At 40.2% G+C, this 18,134-nt stretch overlaps 2 protein-coding genes across 5 annotated transcripts; one reads left to right on the top strand and one right to left on the bottom strand.

The window, feature by feature from the left end:
* Nucleotides 1-1,080: 1,080 nt before the first annotated feature.
* mmachc (metabolism of cobalamin associated C) lies at nt 1,081-6,020 on the bottom strand. Its single transcript, XM_040040215.1, has 5 exons — nt 5,819-6,020; nt 5,288-5,485; nt 2,375-2,527; nt 2,104-2,280; nt 1,081-1,796 (listed from the first exon to the last, which is right to left on the bottom strand). Exons 1-5 carry the CDS (start codon nt 5,906-5,908, stop codon nt 1,614-1,616), a joined length of 801 nt encoding a protein of 266 aa, XP_039896149.1. The 5' UTR covers nt 5,909-6,020; the 3' UTR covers nt 1,081-1,613.
* A 90-nt stretch (nt 6,021-6,110) lies between these two features.
* On the top strand, nt 6,111-18,091 carry LOC120738773 (centrosomal protein of 128 kDa). Of its 4 annotated transcripts, none has more exons than XM_040040211.1 (12): nt 6,111-6,220; nt 7,800-7,877; nt 8,340-8,382; nt 8,542-8,702; nt 8,813-8,894; nt 11,387-11,570; nt 11,720-11,793; nt 12,005-12,081; nt 12,174-12,274; nt 12,368-12,459; nt 12,546-12,686; nt 15,994-18,091. In XM_040040211.1, exons 2-12 carry the CDS (start codon nt 7,812-7,814, stop codon nt 16,164-16,166), a joined length of 1,194 nt encoding a protein of 397 aa, XP_039896145.1. In that variant the 5' UTR covers nt 6,111-6,220; nt 7,800-7,811; the 3' UTR covers nt 16,167-18,091. The 4 variants fall into 4 exon arrangements, with proteins under 4 accessions (XP_039896145.1, XP_039896148.1, XP_039896146.1 ...); XM_040040214.1 differs by lacking the exon at nt 15,994-18,091 and adding an exon at nt 13,770-14,372; XM_040040212.1 differs by having other exon boundaries at nt 6,132-6,239.
* The last annotated feature ends 43 nt before the right edge of the window (nt 18,092-18,134 follow it).

Genomic DNA, 18,134 nt, shown 5'->3' with positions numbered 1-18,134 from the left:
TGAAAGTAAAACATAGCAGAGAGGACAGCCGTTTAACTAAGAGTGAAAGAGTTGTCTGAGATTCACTGAGCTGTGTGCAAATGTATACTTCATAATCTGAGGCAGGTTATCTGCAGTCAGTACTTGACTTTATGAAGTGCTGAACATTTGCAGATGCTTCAGAAACAGCAGCGCAAACCCTCAGCCTCACGACAACAGCGACACCTAGAGGCGTTAGTGTAAACGTGACCTGGACTGAACCCGTACAGATGCAGTTAACCCCTCAGTGCACATTAGATCCTGTTGTATTTATTCCTCTTAAAAATAAACAGACAGGAGCAGATAAACCTGACAAACTGAGCATTCTCAGGATCACAGTAGCATGCTGGGTGCTCACTCAACGTCACCGAGGTTAGTCACAGTTAAAGGTAGTCAGTCTGTCACCAGGCAGGTGGGCAGAGGCTGCTCACATCTATAATGCATCAGCTGAGTGTCAGGTAAACTAGAGACAGGGACAAAACAATGGAGCGAATGAATACTGGAGACAGATGACTGGATGGACTTTTTTGTTTGTTTGTTTGTTTTAACAAAATAATAATTTCTGACTTTGTGCTGCAATATTCAGCGTTGATTTTCTGCAAGTAGGTTCATTCAGTTTGAACTATAAACTTAAAGAAAAACTCCTGTAACAAGTACACTGTTCTGGAAAAAATTACAGATGTGATCAATATTTTTCTCAAAGCCCTGCACAAAGACTGCATGCATGGATGGCATATATACAGGTTTACATCCTTCTTGGATCCAGAAGGAATATATTGTCATATATATCATCAATATGTTGTCTTCTGCTTATGCAATTCAGAATTCAGGGTCGTGTGAGGCTGGTGACGATCCCAGCTGACATCACCAGTCTGTCACAGGGCTAAAACAGAAACAGACAACCATTCACGCTCACATTCACACCTAGGGCCAGTTTAGAGTTCCATTACACTAACCCCATGCATCTCTTTGGACTGTGAGAGGAGGCTTTAGTATCCACAGGGAATCCACGCGCAAGCATGAAAAGAACATAGAGAAAGACATAATTATACAGAAAAACAATAGTGTTCTTTTTTTAATCAAGGCACTTGCATGCAGATTAAACACGCTGATGACACATGGCTTAACTCAGTTTTCAACTTGAGTCATTCAAAATGTGAAGCAAAACCTTCCTGTTGCTACTTGGACACACACATTCTCTATTTTCCCGATAGGACACAACAAAAACTAAAGTGCATTACTATGCAAAAGCACATCAGACTGTAAACTCTGCTTTCCTGAACAGAATACTACTCAGCAAACATCCACTCAATAATATCAGCTATTACCTAATAATACATGACGTAGAGGAAGCTGATATGTTACTGATATTTCCAGTAGTGTTAAACTTTTAAGAAAAAAACAAAACAAAGAATCAAACACATTTTCAACCCTGAAAAAGCAGCTTTCACCAAAAAGCCAAGCCTACATTAAAATCCCAGCTTTGGTCTCAATAAGAAGCTGTTTGATTAAAAAGGTGTTCAACCAAGACTTCATTTAAGTTCTAGATACAGCAGAGGTTTGAATTCAGAAAGGACAGGCGGTGCTTCCACAATTCACCCATGTCCAATTTCTTGACTCTGTGTGTCCGAGGTGGGTTCAGGTTGATTACTGTCACTTGGCAGATAGCCCCAAGCCCTGAGCAGAGCCACACGCTGGGCAGGAGGGGTGGAGAAGTAGTCCCTCTGTTTCTGAGAGTAGGTCTGGATTGGACTGATAATGTTTCGGTAGCTCCAATCCTGATGAGGCAGAATGGTGGGAAAATTCTGTTATACATTAATCTGACATACTGAAACTTCCCAAAGATTGGAAAAGTAAAATGCAGCTTTAAAAACTAACCAATGATATGAAATTTGCCAAATTTGTCAATTTTTTAGCGTCATGAAATAGGAAACAGGACAACAACATGGGTCCTTTTCCACATCACCCCTACAGCGCAGTCAATTCTTCTCAGAGAACAAAACCTCCATCACAGAGCACAAAACAGTTGTTGGTGTCTATCTACAGTTTGTGTGTGATGCAGGTTTTATGACTAAAAGATGTTACCTGCCAGTGAAAGTTAAAAGCCTCTAGCAGCTTTATCCTGCCCTCTCTGGATGGCACACAGTCAGGAGGAACAGGCTGCACCAGCTCAGAGCCCACCGTGACATCTCCAAACACCAACAGAGCTCGGATGGCAAACCAGCCCCCAAACCGCGGATGCACACACACTCCAAACATTTTCTGAAAGCAAAAGGATCAAAGGATCACAGCACACAAGAAAGGTAAAGACTGCCTTTAAAAAATGTGCCAAGGGAGCAAACAAGAATGTGATTACTTTTTCAGCCCAGGGCTGCTCCGTCACATCAGCCTTTTGGTAGTAAAAAGCTGCTCCCGATACGTGAGCTGCAGTCTGGGCCAAGAACTTGGGCTTTCTGCTGGGCAGTAGCTCATAGTCGTACCTCACATCCACCTTCTCTCCTGGAAAACACTGCAGGGCAGGATCAAGTAAGAAATATGTTTAAACGTGAGAAAAAGTTCATGAATATGGTTATAGTTGCAATCTAAATAGAGTTAGCCAGCATCATGATGCTGTGAGACTGTCAGAGGCTTTCCCATAAAGTTTCATGTGCTATAGGCTTCCAGTAACCTTAACACTGTGTTTAAACTGTATGCACACACAAACTGTAAGCTCACTCACGCAATGTAAGGTTTAAGTTACAAGTGCCCTAAATTAGCAGCACTGGTTATTACAAAATATTTTTTTATATTTCCATAACAGTTGATATACCAGTATGCACAAGCGCCTTAATCAAAATTATATTTTCAATTCTAAAATATAACTAAAAATATACATTTTTGAATAAGATGCTAAATTATGGTTATTTTGAATGAAATCAAAAATTACGTTTTGGTCACTGAATGTTACCATTAATGTTATGATTCATTTCTGACTTTGAGTTTGTTATTTGTCTAATAAATAACAATGCAATTTTTAATTTAAACAAGTTTTTGAGAGGTTTTTAAAATATTTTGTTTTCTTGTTTTTATGACAGGTGGTCTAATAAATCAGCGTTGTTCAGTCGTGCAAAACAAAACAAAAAAAAGTCACATCAGTTTTTTGTAAACACGGTGCAGAGACAGATCATAGTATGGAAGCTTGATTCAGCGCTGAAAAAAAGTTGTGTTTTTTTCATCCATAAGTCACCAGAAGTATGTGAAAATTTTGGGTTATTTTTCTCAAGTTTGAGTTACTCTCTCAGAGGTGCGAGTTCGTAAGGAGACATTTCAAGATACTTGACTCAAAATGTGATAATGACAGAAAATGTGAGTTACAGATGGCAAAAAAGGATCTGCAGGTCAGGAAAAGGGTGGCCTTTTTGCAGTGGCAGAAACAAGCTTCCACCATAACCTATTAAATTTCAGTGAATCTGATAAGAAGCAGGGTGACACAAGGCACATCCTTAGTGGATGACAGCTCTTTAGATTTATAGGTATTACCCTGACTGCACAGCCTTGTTCAATAATCCAGTGGGCTCATCAAACACGCGGCTTCTCATGTCAAGTACAGCCAGTCTAAGCTAAGTGACTTCAATGACTGCCTGGAAACTAACTGAGACTGAACATATAGAAAAATTTAATGAGAAACAACAAAAATGAAGGAGTGACTTAGACGTTTAGTATGTGAGTATTTTATTTTTCCATTTAATCCAACGTGAAGTTAATTAGAAATATTGGAAATAACATAACTGCATGGAGAGCCCCATTTTCAGAAGCCAGCACTTCTGCAAAGGCTCTTTGATAATTAAAGAAAAGCTAATAATATTAGCCAAGCTAAAAAATGTCAAAAAGAAGGAATACATGTGGTTAAATAAGTGTCTAGAATTCGAATACTGTCTCAAAATAGCAGCGCTATACAAGACTGGCCTTCAGCAGAAACCTGCACTCCAAGGCAGGATTTCATCTAGCCAGGTAACTTTAGGGTTAACCCCAGATTAAAATCAAAATCAATAGGTATAAAATCACCGCCTTCTGACCAATCAGATCTCAGGAAAATAGCATTACAATACTTGGAAGACACCTGAGACTTCTGTGTATGGGGAATAGGAGGGTCTAAAGTTTTTCAATAGCATTTAAAGCCTTTGTATTTTCCCAGTGAAAATACCCATTGAGGTATACTGTAAGTTGAACTCACTTTGTAATACAGGCCTTAGGATGCTGGAAAAAGTCAGTCATAGTGAAAATGAATACGGACAAAAGAATGCAGGCGTTTGAGAAGAATTATAATTAGGTCACTAACAGTGAATGAGCTGCAGATTGAAATTAAATGAAGTGAACCACTGAAACTGATTTTTGCAATCACTACCACCATTATTATAGCAAAGTTGTTTTTTTTAACTATTTTTAGTGTATTCGCTTTAGTTTTAGTTTAATTTTTGATCAGTTTCAGTGCTACTTTTAGGTTTTCCTTTATTCAGAAATGTGGCATTTTTCAGAGGGAAGGAGAAAGATTTAAAAACAGTATGATTTTGGAACACAACTACGCAAACATAGACGTCCTGTTTTCAATACACATGTGCATCTGAGCTCTACACTACAAAGAAAGTTCAGCATACCCAGGGTATCTTTCCGTTGTCTGGACCCACTTAACCTAACAGTGGCGATCAGACTGAGCGGTCGCACGAAGCCGCTTATCAACTCAAAAATTAACTCAGGGTTTATCAATCCAGCTACGAGCATGTTCACATGAAAGGAGTGGTACTGCCAGCATCTGACAAATCACAGACATGGATAAGTGTGCTGGCAGCTGCAGACAAATCAGTGGTATGAGTGTAGACGCTACTGAAAAGCTTCAGACTCGCCAACAGCCTGAGGGATCTTCCAGAAGTGCTATTTTCCAGTCAACTGATTGATCAGTAGGTGGTAATTTTGTCCCTGTTGATCTCTAATTTGAAACATAATCGGCTTCAAAGGAGTTAGGCCTATGGTATATGTTACCATTTACCCTGGTAAGAGTTAACCTTAAAATTACCTGGATAAGCCAAGATCCTGCATTGTAGTACAGACCCCAGTGGCTTCTCATTAATAAAAAAAAAAAAAGACTAAAACTAGAAATATTTCCTGTATATTTGTTATTATTATTACTGCTACTATTATTATCATTATTATTATTACTACATTTTCAAAATTTAGTTTTACTTTTTAATTAGTTTAACTAAAATAACCCTGGTCACCACTCCTCCATCCTCACCTGAGAGACAGCAGAGGTGATGCATTGTCTAACACACTGGTCTATGGGGTCATTAAGCCCCTGGTAGCACCTCTGCTCGAGGAAAGGCAGAAAGGCCTCTTCAAACATGGCGGGAGTGCTGAGCACCACCACAGCCAGGGTATCATCTGGATACGACAGGTGCAGGGTGGGAGGTAGCACAGAGTTGTACCAGCCAATCTGCAAACAGAGGGACATGTTAGGGAGTAAGAACCAAATATGTGCAGATTAGTGCATCACAAATCATCTGATTTGGCTGAAAATTTCAATTCCGCGGAAGAGATAAAAGAACAGAAAAGAATGACAATGACACATTCCCTTAAAGGCAAGAACCAGTAATGCGTCAGTAAACATGCAGTATTCAACCATCTATCGTTATTTTTACTTGTTGTAGCATGTTTAACAATTAATATTTAAACGTAAATATTTAACTGGGAAATATAAAAGAAATAGTTCTACGATCAGAATGATTTTTTCATACTTTTCAATATAAAACTATACAATTCATTATACCTTTAACGGATAAACTTCAAATCCCAGATTTGTTAAACTATCGTTTAACAGTCGTCTTACACTTTCCACGCTTACATTGGAAGCCGCCATTGTTGCGTGTCAAAATTGCGCTTTGCATTGTGGGACATGATGTTCTTTGGCCAATCAACGTCCTCGATGAAAAATCTTAGCTTCGGGGTATATTTGAACAGTTTTTGTTTGTTTTTTGCTAACTAGAATACGTTTAGAATGCAGTGTATTTTACTAAGTGAGTGTACATCGAGGATATCTCTGTAATTTTGAGGCTAAAAATAATTACGGACCTTTTGACTACAAAACCCAGAAGGCATGTGCCTTACGTCATACGCAATCACGTTATTGTTATGGGCTCCTGGATTTAAAAGTGGAGTCGGAAGGGTTTCTGTGAGTATCTCGATTAGCGGTAGGATACTATGCTTATTTTCTTAATAATGTTTCAGAGACAGCATTAGAAACAATAAAGTTAACTCTATTTACTGTTTTAGAGTCGATTTTTTTTTTTCCTGGCTACACAAATAAAAACCCGAGAGGAAAAAAAATGTCGCAAATCACGGCTAACGTCTAACGTTAGCGGTATTAACTGTAAAACTTGGCCTTTACCAGTTGATGTGTCTCAACATGTTTGTGTGCTGTGCATTTCGTCTATGTTAGGAAATGCTTGCTCTGCCCATAGCTTCTCTTTCAAGCTTCTGTTCCTAGCAGCCGGACAGCGATATGCTCTCTAGTTCCTAGCGGACCTGGAGATCAGTTTAATAGGCCCATTACTTTATCGACCTACAAACCGTGGCGTGGGCGAAACATAATATAGGGGGAACGACGTTGATTAACCTGTGTGCAACCCCTGTAATTATAATTAGCACTGTAGCAGTAATGAAATACCTGAAATTGAATCCCGGATTCATCATTTTGTCATAAGGACATTTGTGGCATCTCCTGATCACCTATGGTCCCAGGTGCATAAAGGTTAATTGAATGTGTCGGACTTGTGATTCATGGACTGAAAAGCAACAAAAAAAAAAGATAATTGCACGTTTTTCGTGTTTTTCCAGAAATTAAAGTGACTTATACCTCAGAGAATTGAGGAAATATTCTCATATCTACTGCTTTACTATGAGAGAATATCCATTTTCCTTCTCGTGAATTATTAACAATAATTAGCGTAGGAAAATGTAATTAATTTTTTTTATTTGTCTCTTCATCCATCCATCCATCCATCCATCCATTTTCTGCCACTTTTCTGGGTCTGAGTCCCATTGACAGGATTCGAAGAGAAGCCCAAACCCCTCTCTCTGCCCACCTCATCCAGCATGTATAGGGGGACACCAGAGTGTTTGTGTGCTGGGGCCTCCTCCTGGTGAACATGACCTAACACCTCAGTTAGGAGGCATCCTTGTCAGATGCCCAAATCCACTCATCTGGCCTTTTTGATGTTGATGATCATCCCCTTAGAATTTTTTTTTTTTTATCTATAAAGTAGCCAGAAATATTAGAAAAATGCACAAACTTCAGCTAAGTCAGGTAATAAGACTTTTTATTTTAACTGCATGTGAACCAGTTGTGTTTACGTTTGTAGTCATTCCCAACAGGCCTGTTTGGGAAAACTCCTGCTCTGTTTTTAATCTGAAAATGAGCTAATACGCTGTCATATCGTGACATCCCATGTTACATTTTCCTGTGAAGCAGCTGATCGCTGTAACTAAAAACGTGCAAATGCACAGGGCTGCTGTAATTTAATCTCCCTCAAAGTGTAAGCTCTTAACTCAGCTGATACCTCGCCTACCAGGAATAACACGTGTCTAAGGTTGTGTCATTGTGGTCTAGTGGTTTTTGATGTAGCTTTAACCTATGTCAGGGCAGAAAGCTTCGTGTCAGATGATGCTCCTCGTGGATCAATAATCAGTTAAGCGACAATAATAATAAATATTTGAATTTGACAACTTCCCTTTTTGAATTCTCTTTCTAGTTCGAATGAGACATGAACTGGGACAATCAGCTGAGCTCTATTCTGTCTGTAGCAGATGGCAGTGTTGCAAAGATGAGGGTGAGTACATTTAAATACTTCTATTTGTACGTGTTGATTCATACTGAGGCAGGTTTTTTTCTGCATCACTCTGAACAGTACTTCTGTGAAGCCAAAACAAAGTTCACATCACACAATGTTCATCAATCGCTGACAATAAAAAAAGAAAAAAAGGCTCGGTGTTGATATTTACATAAATAAAGGTGCATATTAAAGCACAGTAGCATCTGCAAAACTTGTTAAAAACGTCATTTTATTTGATATATTTCACATGCTTTTCTGCACCCTGTTGTTTGATAAGCTCTGGCATTGACCACAGGAGAACCTTCTCTGATCCCTTGTGATCAGTTCCCATAGCAATCTGTAGATGGCAGCAGTGCTCTATTAAAGTGATTTAAATTAAGACAGTGTAGATAGAAGACTTTGGGAAGTACCCTTTGAATGTAAAAAAAACAAACAAACCAAAACTTCTGTCTCTAACAGGAGAGGTTGACGCCAACGGGGAAATTCTCCAAAGGAGGCGAAGGTGAGCGTAGCATTTTAAATTTCTCAATATGACTAGAAGGGGAAATTACCCTTGTCATTGTTTATGTTAAATTGACTTCCTTTCTTTCAGAGTTAACTAAATACTGTAGGTGCAACAGTTGTTTGAACCATCTAAGTGATTTCCACTCTTCCTTTTCAGATTTGTTTCCAGTGCGCGAGAGAGGTTGTGATTCAGATTCAGACCCCCCTGCTCTTCCTCCTCGAGCACCACTTCTCCGACAGACTTCCCCAACTTTCAGTCCTGGTGTGCAGTGGGCAGACTTGGCTTCTGTCCAGTCACAGCTCCAGATACAGAGCCAGGTGTGTTTATTTGTTTAACACTGAGAACTAAATGGCAATATATTTATGGTATTTAACAGATTGTTTGATTTGAGCAGTGACTCATTTTCTCTTCCCAAAATCTTTCAAAGGCGATTGATTCCCTCACCCAGAGGCTCCATGATTTGGAAAGGGAGAAGCACTCTCAGCAATGTCACATTCAGGTGCTTCAAGGTAACCGTTACTGTGTCATATTACTTTTCTCATAAACACATCTCACTCCACTTTGTCAACTACAAGAAATTAGAGATGGCACGATACCACTTTTTTATGTCCGATACCGATATCATAAATTTGGATATCGGCCGATACCGATATGGCTAAACTTTGCTAGATCCGCCCCTGCACAGTTACCAGCCGTCAGCTACGTAGAAAAGGATCCTGGTGTAGAAAGTAATATTAAATAAACTCTAACAACAGATTATCAAGCTTAAACGTGCTGCTGTTGTTCAGCAGCTGGTTTCCTCTTTCTGGCGCGAAGTGGGCAATAAACAAACAAGAGAGACGGACTCGCGACAGAAAAGCCAATCAGCTGATCATTAATCAGTTTCACGATTGAAGTAGCAGCAGGAGAGGGAGGGAGAGAGAAGAGGCAGTCGCTCCATATATCGGTTGTTAAGCTTAACGCTGGAATGCTTTACAAACATTCAGAGATGAACTTACACACTTGCTTTACTTCTCTCTGAAATGCCAGTTTGGTAGCGAGGCTCCAAACCAGACCGCCGACAGTTATGAGCCGAGTTACGCCATGTCACAAGTTTTGTGAGGTGATTTTTGATATTTAATGGATCGGATTACATTTTTTTATTTCTCTCCGATATCCGATCCAGTAATTTAGGTCAGTATTGGACCGATACGTAATATCGGATCGGTCCATCTCTACAAGAAATGAACTGTTACCAGATTCAGAAGTGTTGAGAGTCATCATCCAAACTGAGGTGTCAGGTCACAAACGATGCGCCCAAAGCATGTAGCATTTTAATGTAAATTAGCTGTTACCACATAGTTTTTGTGTTGCTCTTCTCCATTTTAGACATTACATGTGATGAGCTTCAGATTACAGTACAAACAATCCTTGAATTTTACCGTTTTTACCTACCCTAAGGCATTTATGCTCATATATCCACTGGATATATCCAGTTTAGCAAACTGTGGTTGGCTCATTAATTAGTTATGTATCCACGAGGTGAAGGTAGAATCCACCTCACCTTCTCAAGCTTGTTTCTCAAAATCTGAGGTTGAAGAGTTTTAAACACGCTAGAAAAATAAGAAAAGATAAACCGCATGTTGCCACCAGGCTTGTCCAAAAGAAATAAGTCTAGTGTTACCCTGTTATCCAAACTATAAAGGCTCCAGTGCATGCTGGACTTGTGGTGTCAGAAAGGGAAAGAGTAGCCTCTGCATTGTCTTCATGATATGGGAAGTGGGGGTAAATGGTCTGTAGTTGTTGATCACGGTCAGCTGCCTTGAGCACTGGCACACGGTTGGAACTCTTCTGAACTAAGGTTGAAGATAGTGTGCAGAGGCGCTGCCATCTGAGATACAGTCTTTAAATAGCCTGGGACTTACCCCAGCTGCTTTCCTAGAGTGCAGCCTCCTCCGCTCTGCTTTCACCTCATTCACTGTAAAGAACAGCTGAGGAGAAGCTGGTGTAGAAGATGCTGCAGCTGTAGTGTGCTTAGTGAGGATGGTGCTGGAGATGCTGGACCGGCAGAAGTGGCAGAGTGCCAAGTTCAAACCAGTTATAAAACAGGTTAAACTCATATGCTATGTCCTGGGGGCTGGCTACTCTTCCTCTTGAAGCCAGTCATGGTGTTCATTCTCCCACACATATCTTTGATGTTGCTGCATGGTAGTTTCCCCTCCAGCTTCCTGTTATTGTCTCCCTTTACCTGTTAAAACTGCCTCTCAGGTTGTGCTTCCTTTTTGTGGTTTAGTAGGCACTTGATACTGCTAGCAGATGATTTGCAGCAAACAGTTCTTACTGGCACAGCAACATCCCTGCAGGTTTATGTAGTCAGTTCTCTTTTACATTCTCTATATGTACATATTGGAAAAAACAACAACACTCAGACGGTGTAGCTGAAGTCTAAGATTGTGACTCACACAGATTACTTTGTAGACATAGTGACATTATTTGACATTTTGACCACATTTAATATGATGATCAGCTTCTGTAACATTATATAACTGACAGAAATTAGGAAAAGCATAATATGCTTTTCCTAAAAAACTTGGAGGTGCTTAAAGTTTTAGTTTACATTAAATACAGTTTGACCCACTTCCACTCTACTCTAACTTAGCTGTCTCAGGAGAGATGCAGAAAAAGTTAGACAATAGCTAAACACTTGCAGCTACAGGAAGCAAGTGGATTTACAGGAAAATATGGTCTCAATTTTGTGAGCCATCAGCACTTACAGCACCGCTTGAAAGAGATGAGTCCTAGCAAACTTTATTTGTTATTGGCCCGCCTCTATTTTCTCTACTCACTATCCACCCTTTCTCTCTACAGCCTGGGAAAACTGCTAAGTGTATTCAGCCAGAATGGATTCATTCATAATTAAAGATATTGATGAATTACTCTGGTTTGTCTGCAAGGGTAATGGAAGGAGCTGTAAAGTAGAAAAAAAATCAGCTGGTCCTAGATATCTATCTATCTTTTCCAGACGAGGTTCACAGGCTGCGTGAGGAGTTGAGAGAGAGGGATAGACAAAGGGAGGAATGGAGGAGAGGACAAAGCCCAGGAGCAGAGAGAAGGATGGAGCAGTGGAGAAGGGAAGTTGGACGTGAACTGAACAGTCTAAGGGGACACATCACCCGAGCCACGTCGCTAGGCAACCTGGAGGAGAGGTGCATTAGGGGTGAAGCTGGGGGAGGTGACTGGAGACTGAAATGATGATAGGTCCAACCCTAAATTGACATTAAAATGTTTACATCTCTTAATAAGAGATGGCTATTACAGAGTTGTGTGAGTGTCATTTACTTTCTCTTTTTCCCAGTTTTAGCTCAAAGCTCCGCCGAGAGGAGCTGGAACAGCTGCGCAGAGAATTGGACCAACTAAAAACACGGCTAAGTGAGTCTCACACACACACACACACACACACACACACACACACACACACACACACACACACACACACACACACACACACACACACACACACACACAGATTCCTTGCATTCATTCAGCGAGACTGCACATGTCCTTTTCCACTGTTGGTCTACAAAGGAAAAGCAAGAACCATCTTGCTTGGAACATCTGCTCTTTCTTTTACCCTTGACAGGGAGGCAGGAGGAGGACATGTTTCTCCAGCAGGCACAGGCCAGGGAGACCAGGAGACTGTACGAACACAGCTGCAAGGTACACATTGTAACTCACAGCCAGTGTTTTCTTGTGGGTTTGTGGTTTTGATTCTTTCAGATGCTTAATCTTTCTCTGTGTGATTTATTCAGACTCTGGAGGAGCTGACAGACAGCTACAGAATTCACAACACTGATCTGACAAAGACAGTCTTACAGTATTCTCACACACAGCAAGAGGTTCGCCAGATCAGGTATATGTGTAACCATGTATAGTCTGTGTGTATCTAGTTTTTTTTTTTTTCTTGTCTTGTACTACATATGTTACTGTAAATCACTTACACCAGATCAACTGTGTCAGAACTGAAGGATGAGGTCAGAAGTCTCGTTCTCCGAGGATGTGAACCAACATCACCTCTGCCTTCAGCCCACACATCAAGTAAGTGCCATCCTTTCTGTTTCTGTTGAACACAGATGCACAGCATAATAAACCATGTTTGGGGTTTTTTTTGCTGTTTGATTTAGGGGCATCACCACTCCCACTCTCTCACAGCCATAAGAGAGTGGTTAAAGTTGAAGAGGCGGACTCTGACTCAGAAGACCTTAGCCTGACCCCGAGCCTGGCGGAGATCAGCTCAGATGATCTCTCGTGGCTGGAAGACCCTGGTAAGAATTTATCTTTAGGTGCACTAGGCCACCGGCCTAGTGCACCTAAAGTCACAGCAATACCACATGTGTGCATGATAGTATTCTTGCAAATCAACCTTTGGTACAAAGACATGTTCTGACAGTTAAACCACCTGTCACATCAACATAAAACGTTGGAAAAGCAGAAAAGGAAAGCAGATGTGCACGACCTGATGGCGGTTTTAACAAGATGAGACTAGTCATTCCCTCTCCCGCCACTCTCCCACACATCTGGCTCAACCTTCAGTCTTATTCAACCCAGTAGGTGTGACTCAGTGCAGAGAGTACACTACAGTCTTTGCCAATTTAGCTTACAATGAAATAAGCCCTGTTCAAACATGACTCCTTTCCATTGATCTGACAGTATATCTAAACCATGTGATCTGTTGAAGTCAGAGCTGCAGTCTTACTGATTTGGACCTTGTTTTGGTATAATTGTCAATACAAGTCTGAACTGCACACAGTCATATCAACAGATAATCACCGACAATGCACATCTTTGTGAGTTGCCCACCACACTGGCCTAAACACCAGTTTTTTTTTTTTTATGTAGCATGCATAATGCAGTTTTTGTCAGCAATTCTGTTTCTAATTCACAAATACATTTATATATGGTGTATTTTCCCCAAAGAGAAGCCCCCCCCCCCCCCCCCCCCCAACACACACACACGCAGACACACACAATACTTCACAAATATGGTTGAACTATATATTTGCTTAATTTTTTTGTATATATGGCAAATATTGCTTTGTTGCTGTGGTGTGTATGTCTGCTCTGAAGCGATAAGGGATATAATATAGCCTATACCTGAAAGACTTCGTAAATACACTTTAATAGGCAGCAATAAATAACCCCAATTCCAAAAAAATTGGGACACTGTGAAAATGTGGGGGGAAAACTGAATGCAATGATTTGCAAATCTCATAAACCCATGTGTTGTTCACAGTAAAACTTGGAAAACATCAAATGGTTAAACTGAGAAAATGTAGCATTTTAAGAGAAAAAAAAAAAGGGTCATTTTGAATTTGATGGCATCATTTCTCCTCTGCTTTTACCAACAGTCCATAAACATCTGGGAACTGAGGAGAGGAATGTTGCCTCGTTCTTGTCTGATAATAGTCCGGGCTCTTCTTTGTTGTATTTTTCATTTCATGATGCTCCAAACCTGTATATACCTTTGAGTATTGATGTTGCATAGTGCCAGTGGCATAGACGGTAATGCACCAGTCAGAGATGCAACATGAGCGCTGATAACAAGCGAGATGGTCCTGGCATCCGTCCTTTCCCAATAGAATTTCAAATTTGGATTTATGTGGCAATAGAATAATTTTCCATTTTGCCTCCGTCCATTTTCAATGAGCTTTGGCCCAGAGAATAAGGTAGTGTTTCTAGATCATGTTCACATGATATGGTTTCTTCTCTTTGACCTGCTTTTATGGATGGCATGGGGAAGTTCATGACAGAATCATGGCCCATTTTAATTCAGTGCCAGCTGAGAGCCCATAGATCATGGACTTTCAATATTGATTTTCTGCCTTTTTCCATGCGCACAAAGATTTCTCCAGATTCTGTTGATAATATTGTGTACTGTAGATGAGGCAGTCCTTGATATTTTACATTGAGGAATATTAAATTGTTTCATAATTTGTAGACAGTTTTTTTGTCGATCTTTACTCCTGAGAAACTGACCATCTAAGATGCTCTTTTATATGATAATGGTAAATGGCCTGTATTTGTATAGCACTTTTCTAGTCCCTAAGGACCCCAAAGCGCTTTACACAACCAGTCATCCACCCATTCACACACACATTCACACACTGGTGATGGCAAGCTACATTGTAGCCACAGCCACCCTGGGTCGCACTGACAGAGGCGAGGCTGCCGGACACTGGCGCCACCGGGCCCTCTGACCACCACCAGTAGGCAACGGGTGAAGTGTCTTGCCCAAGGACACAACGACCGAGGGCTCGAACCGGCAACCTTCCGATTACAAGGCGAACTCCCAACTCTTGAGCCACGATTGCCCCTAATATTACTGACCTGTTGCCAGTTAACCTAACTAGTTATAAAATTTGCCTCTAATTTCTTTTTTAGTCCATACACCCCCCCCCCCCCCCCCCCTTTTCCTGCCCGTGTCCCAGCATTTTTCACATGTATTTCTACCATCAAATTCAAAATTAGCTAATATTTTTAACGGAAAATATCAAAGTTTTAAACATGTGATATGTTTTTTATGTTCTATTGTAAATAAAATATGGGTTTATGAGATTTGTAAATCATTGATCTGTTTTTCTTTACATATAGCACAGTGTGCCAACTTTTTTGGAATTGAAGTTGGACCATGCCTGAAAAGGACTTTAAAGTAATAGATTGACATGTCAGGAAATAAAATATGCTTTTAGGTTTCTTTCCAAGAGTTAAAAGAAAACCTTAATACCACTACAGTGTCTGTCCTGGAGAATATCCTTGCTCTTCTACTCTCAGAGGATTTGCTAGAGATGAGTTCTGCCAAGATCTTGAAGATGATATTTCATTGTTATTTTACAATCTAGTTTAATGTATTGTAAAACTACAGGTAGTTGATATTGGTAGATGATTTTGTAGGGATTAACTGTAAGCATGTTAATGTTAAAGGAAAAATGTATTATTGGGATACAACAACGCTTGTGGTCACCTCATTAACAGTCTTTATGCTAAGCTAACCATATCCTTTTGTAACTTCATCTTACATGAACCATGACCAGTGAAGAGTTGCACACAAAAAAACAGTAGTTTTAAAAAATTACATGACCAAACAAAAAACTTGAAATTAGATATAAAATATACATGATTGTATAATTTGCTGGTGATAGTGAGTGTAGCATGTCACTGTCAGGAGGCTGGTGTCCTTCTGTGTTCTTCCGTCTGGAGAAAAAACACTAAAGCTCTCATTTCCTCTCCAACGGTCTCTGCAAAGCCGGTCATTTCTCTGGGAAATTTAGTACTCTGTGTGCCTGTGTGAGCTCATGCACTGCTCGCCCTGAGACTTACTGTAACAGAGGGTTGACGTTCCCGGAAGAGATTACCATCACTGCTCTAAATGTTTCCCAGAGTGATTTGGGACCACGAAGCCAGGATAATTTGACAATTGTATCTGCACACACTTGCACACGCACTCGTGCCAGTGCATAGTTGTTAAGGGAAAACATTTGAATCTTTTCCAACCCAATCCCAGATGGTACCACAGCAATGCGGTACTCGCGTACACAAAATTAACCGCTCTTCTTTGCTCCTTATGTCTGCCAGCTCTTCATCAGAAGCCCAGAGCACGTCTGAGTATTCAGTCCAGGCGGAGTGACTTTGCTGGTCCTGGATCAGATGTGGATGGTGATGACAACGATGATAATGATGGTGATGATGATCTTGAAGATGATGTGAATGCAGATTTGGGATCTGACCTAAGTCTTGATGAGCTTTGACCTTTATGTGTTGTGAGTTTTTTTGGAAAAGGTGAAGGCTGAGGAAGCATTCAGCAAGAAAAAGACAGCAGACAGCGTTGTTGCTTCGTCATTGCAGAGCGTGATGAGAAATTAAATGATGTGCATAAAATGTGAGATAAAACTTGATAAATTCAAGAATGAGTATTGACTGTACATAAAGGAAAGCGAGTAATTAGATCATTTTACCTATTGCTGTTACAGAGCTGCTTGGATATGATGAATTTTTTTTTTTTTTTCTGGGGGGAGCTTTATTTGAATGCAGTTTAACAGTTTTTGTGAGAGTGCCAGAAGTGTTGGACTAAGGACAGATCACTAAGTGTGACGCTATTTTAAATTTCTTTTTTCTTTTTTTAAACTGGTGTCGTTTGAATCGCCCATTCTCCTTCTCGTTTGTTTGTTTAAAGTACTCATCATCGAAGCATTTTTTTTCTCCACTCAGTCTATTTAGTGTTATCAGGTACAGTTTAGGATTGTAAAATCTTCTGTTCCCATATGCGCAGACTGATAGGATGCTGGGAACCACTTGAGGTGACAGTCAGTTGTTTAAATAGTTCTTTGTATGACCTTTGATATAAAACCTTTTTTTCTCCCATTATTGTGGAGCTTTGTGTCAGTATAGAAGCACTTTTGTAAGGTGCATTATTTTTGCAGTGTGAGGCACTAAAAGAATACGTTTTAATTGTTGCCACACCCTCTGCCCGCATGTTGCGCGCTACTGGCAGAAAATTATGGGTCCTACTGGAGTTAAGGATAGAACTGCTGCAATTGGTCTGCTAAACCACAAAGTTTGGCTTTAGGCATGACAAAATTAAAAATAGTTATGTTTAGGTTTGTTATGATTACAGATTGTTGGGGTTAGGTGAAACTTTGATGTGGTTAAGGTTTGGGCTGGACTCGCATCTTTGCCCTTAGCGACAGTGGGATGCATAATGAGACATAACTAATCACTTGGATTTGAAGAGCACACCACTGGTTTGCAAGCTTAGAGCACCGTGATATACTCAGATTGAGTTAAGTTGGTATTTTATAACTGGGACTTGGATCATTTTATAGACAGCTCTTGCGTTTAAAGTTCTGGTGAATGTCATGACTCTGTATTAAAAGTAACTGTAAGTCTTCTCTGTGAAACTGTAATGGATTTTTAATGGATTTTTCGTCTTGCATAATGCACTCTTCAGTCCAGAAGGAATCTGATGAGGGATGGGATTTTGGTTCCTGGTAATGTAACTGAAGTGAGGTAGGAGTGAAGTGAGATAAAATAAATAGGAATCAAAAGCCATTACCATTATCAAGGCGCCGGTGCCCGTCAGTCTCCACTTCGATCTCCATATACCCACAACTCAGCAAGGCAGTTGAAGGTCCCTTTATTGCTACAGTGTCTGACATGAATCACACTGCGCCAGGCTACGTGTCAAGCTGTTAAATATTTCAGCTTCCAGACACCCCCCATCAAGGATCCCAGACCACAGTGCAGAGCTGCAGGCAGCTGACAGCCAGGTTAGGTGTTCAGTGGGGTGCATGCATTCAGGCTTCAACAGTATTGACCAAATACACATTGTCCACCTCACTAACAAGACAGATTGTCTTAGTAGTCTGTAGTGAGCAATACAATACCTTCTAAAAAACCAGAGCGTAGCGTATTTTTCACAATCCACTGTAACACTATCTTTGTATAGCTGTTAATTTTGTTGTGTAAGCCATTTAATGAAGAAAAGACTCATCTATTTGTTATTGTGTCCACATAATGGCTGATGAATCAGACCCTTTTACTGCCATTTTATGGTGTTTGCCAAGTATTGTGTGGTTAGGCTGCAGTAAAGCAGAGGACTGATTCGTTTATTCAAGATGTGTAAAAGAAATGTTTTACGTTTTGTCTCCAAAAATAAAAGTCTGTTTTAAAAGAAGAGACTCGTTTTCCATTGTGATTTCTTTGGTGCTGAAGTGAAA

Source organism: Simochromis diagramma, unplaced genomic scaffold, assembly GCF_900408965.1.
Source record: "Simochromis diagramma unplaced genomic scaffold, fSimDia1.1 OVJJ01000026.1, whole genome shotgun sequence".
Lineage (NCBI taxonomy): Eukaryota > Metazoa > Chordata > Actinopteri > Cichliformes > Cichlidae > Simochromis > Simochromis diagramma.
This window is presented reverse-complemented; position numbering and strand designations above follow the sequence as displayed.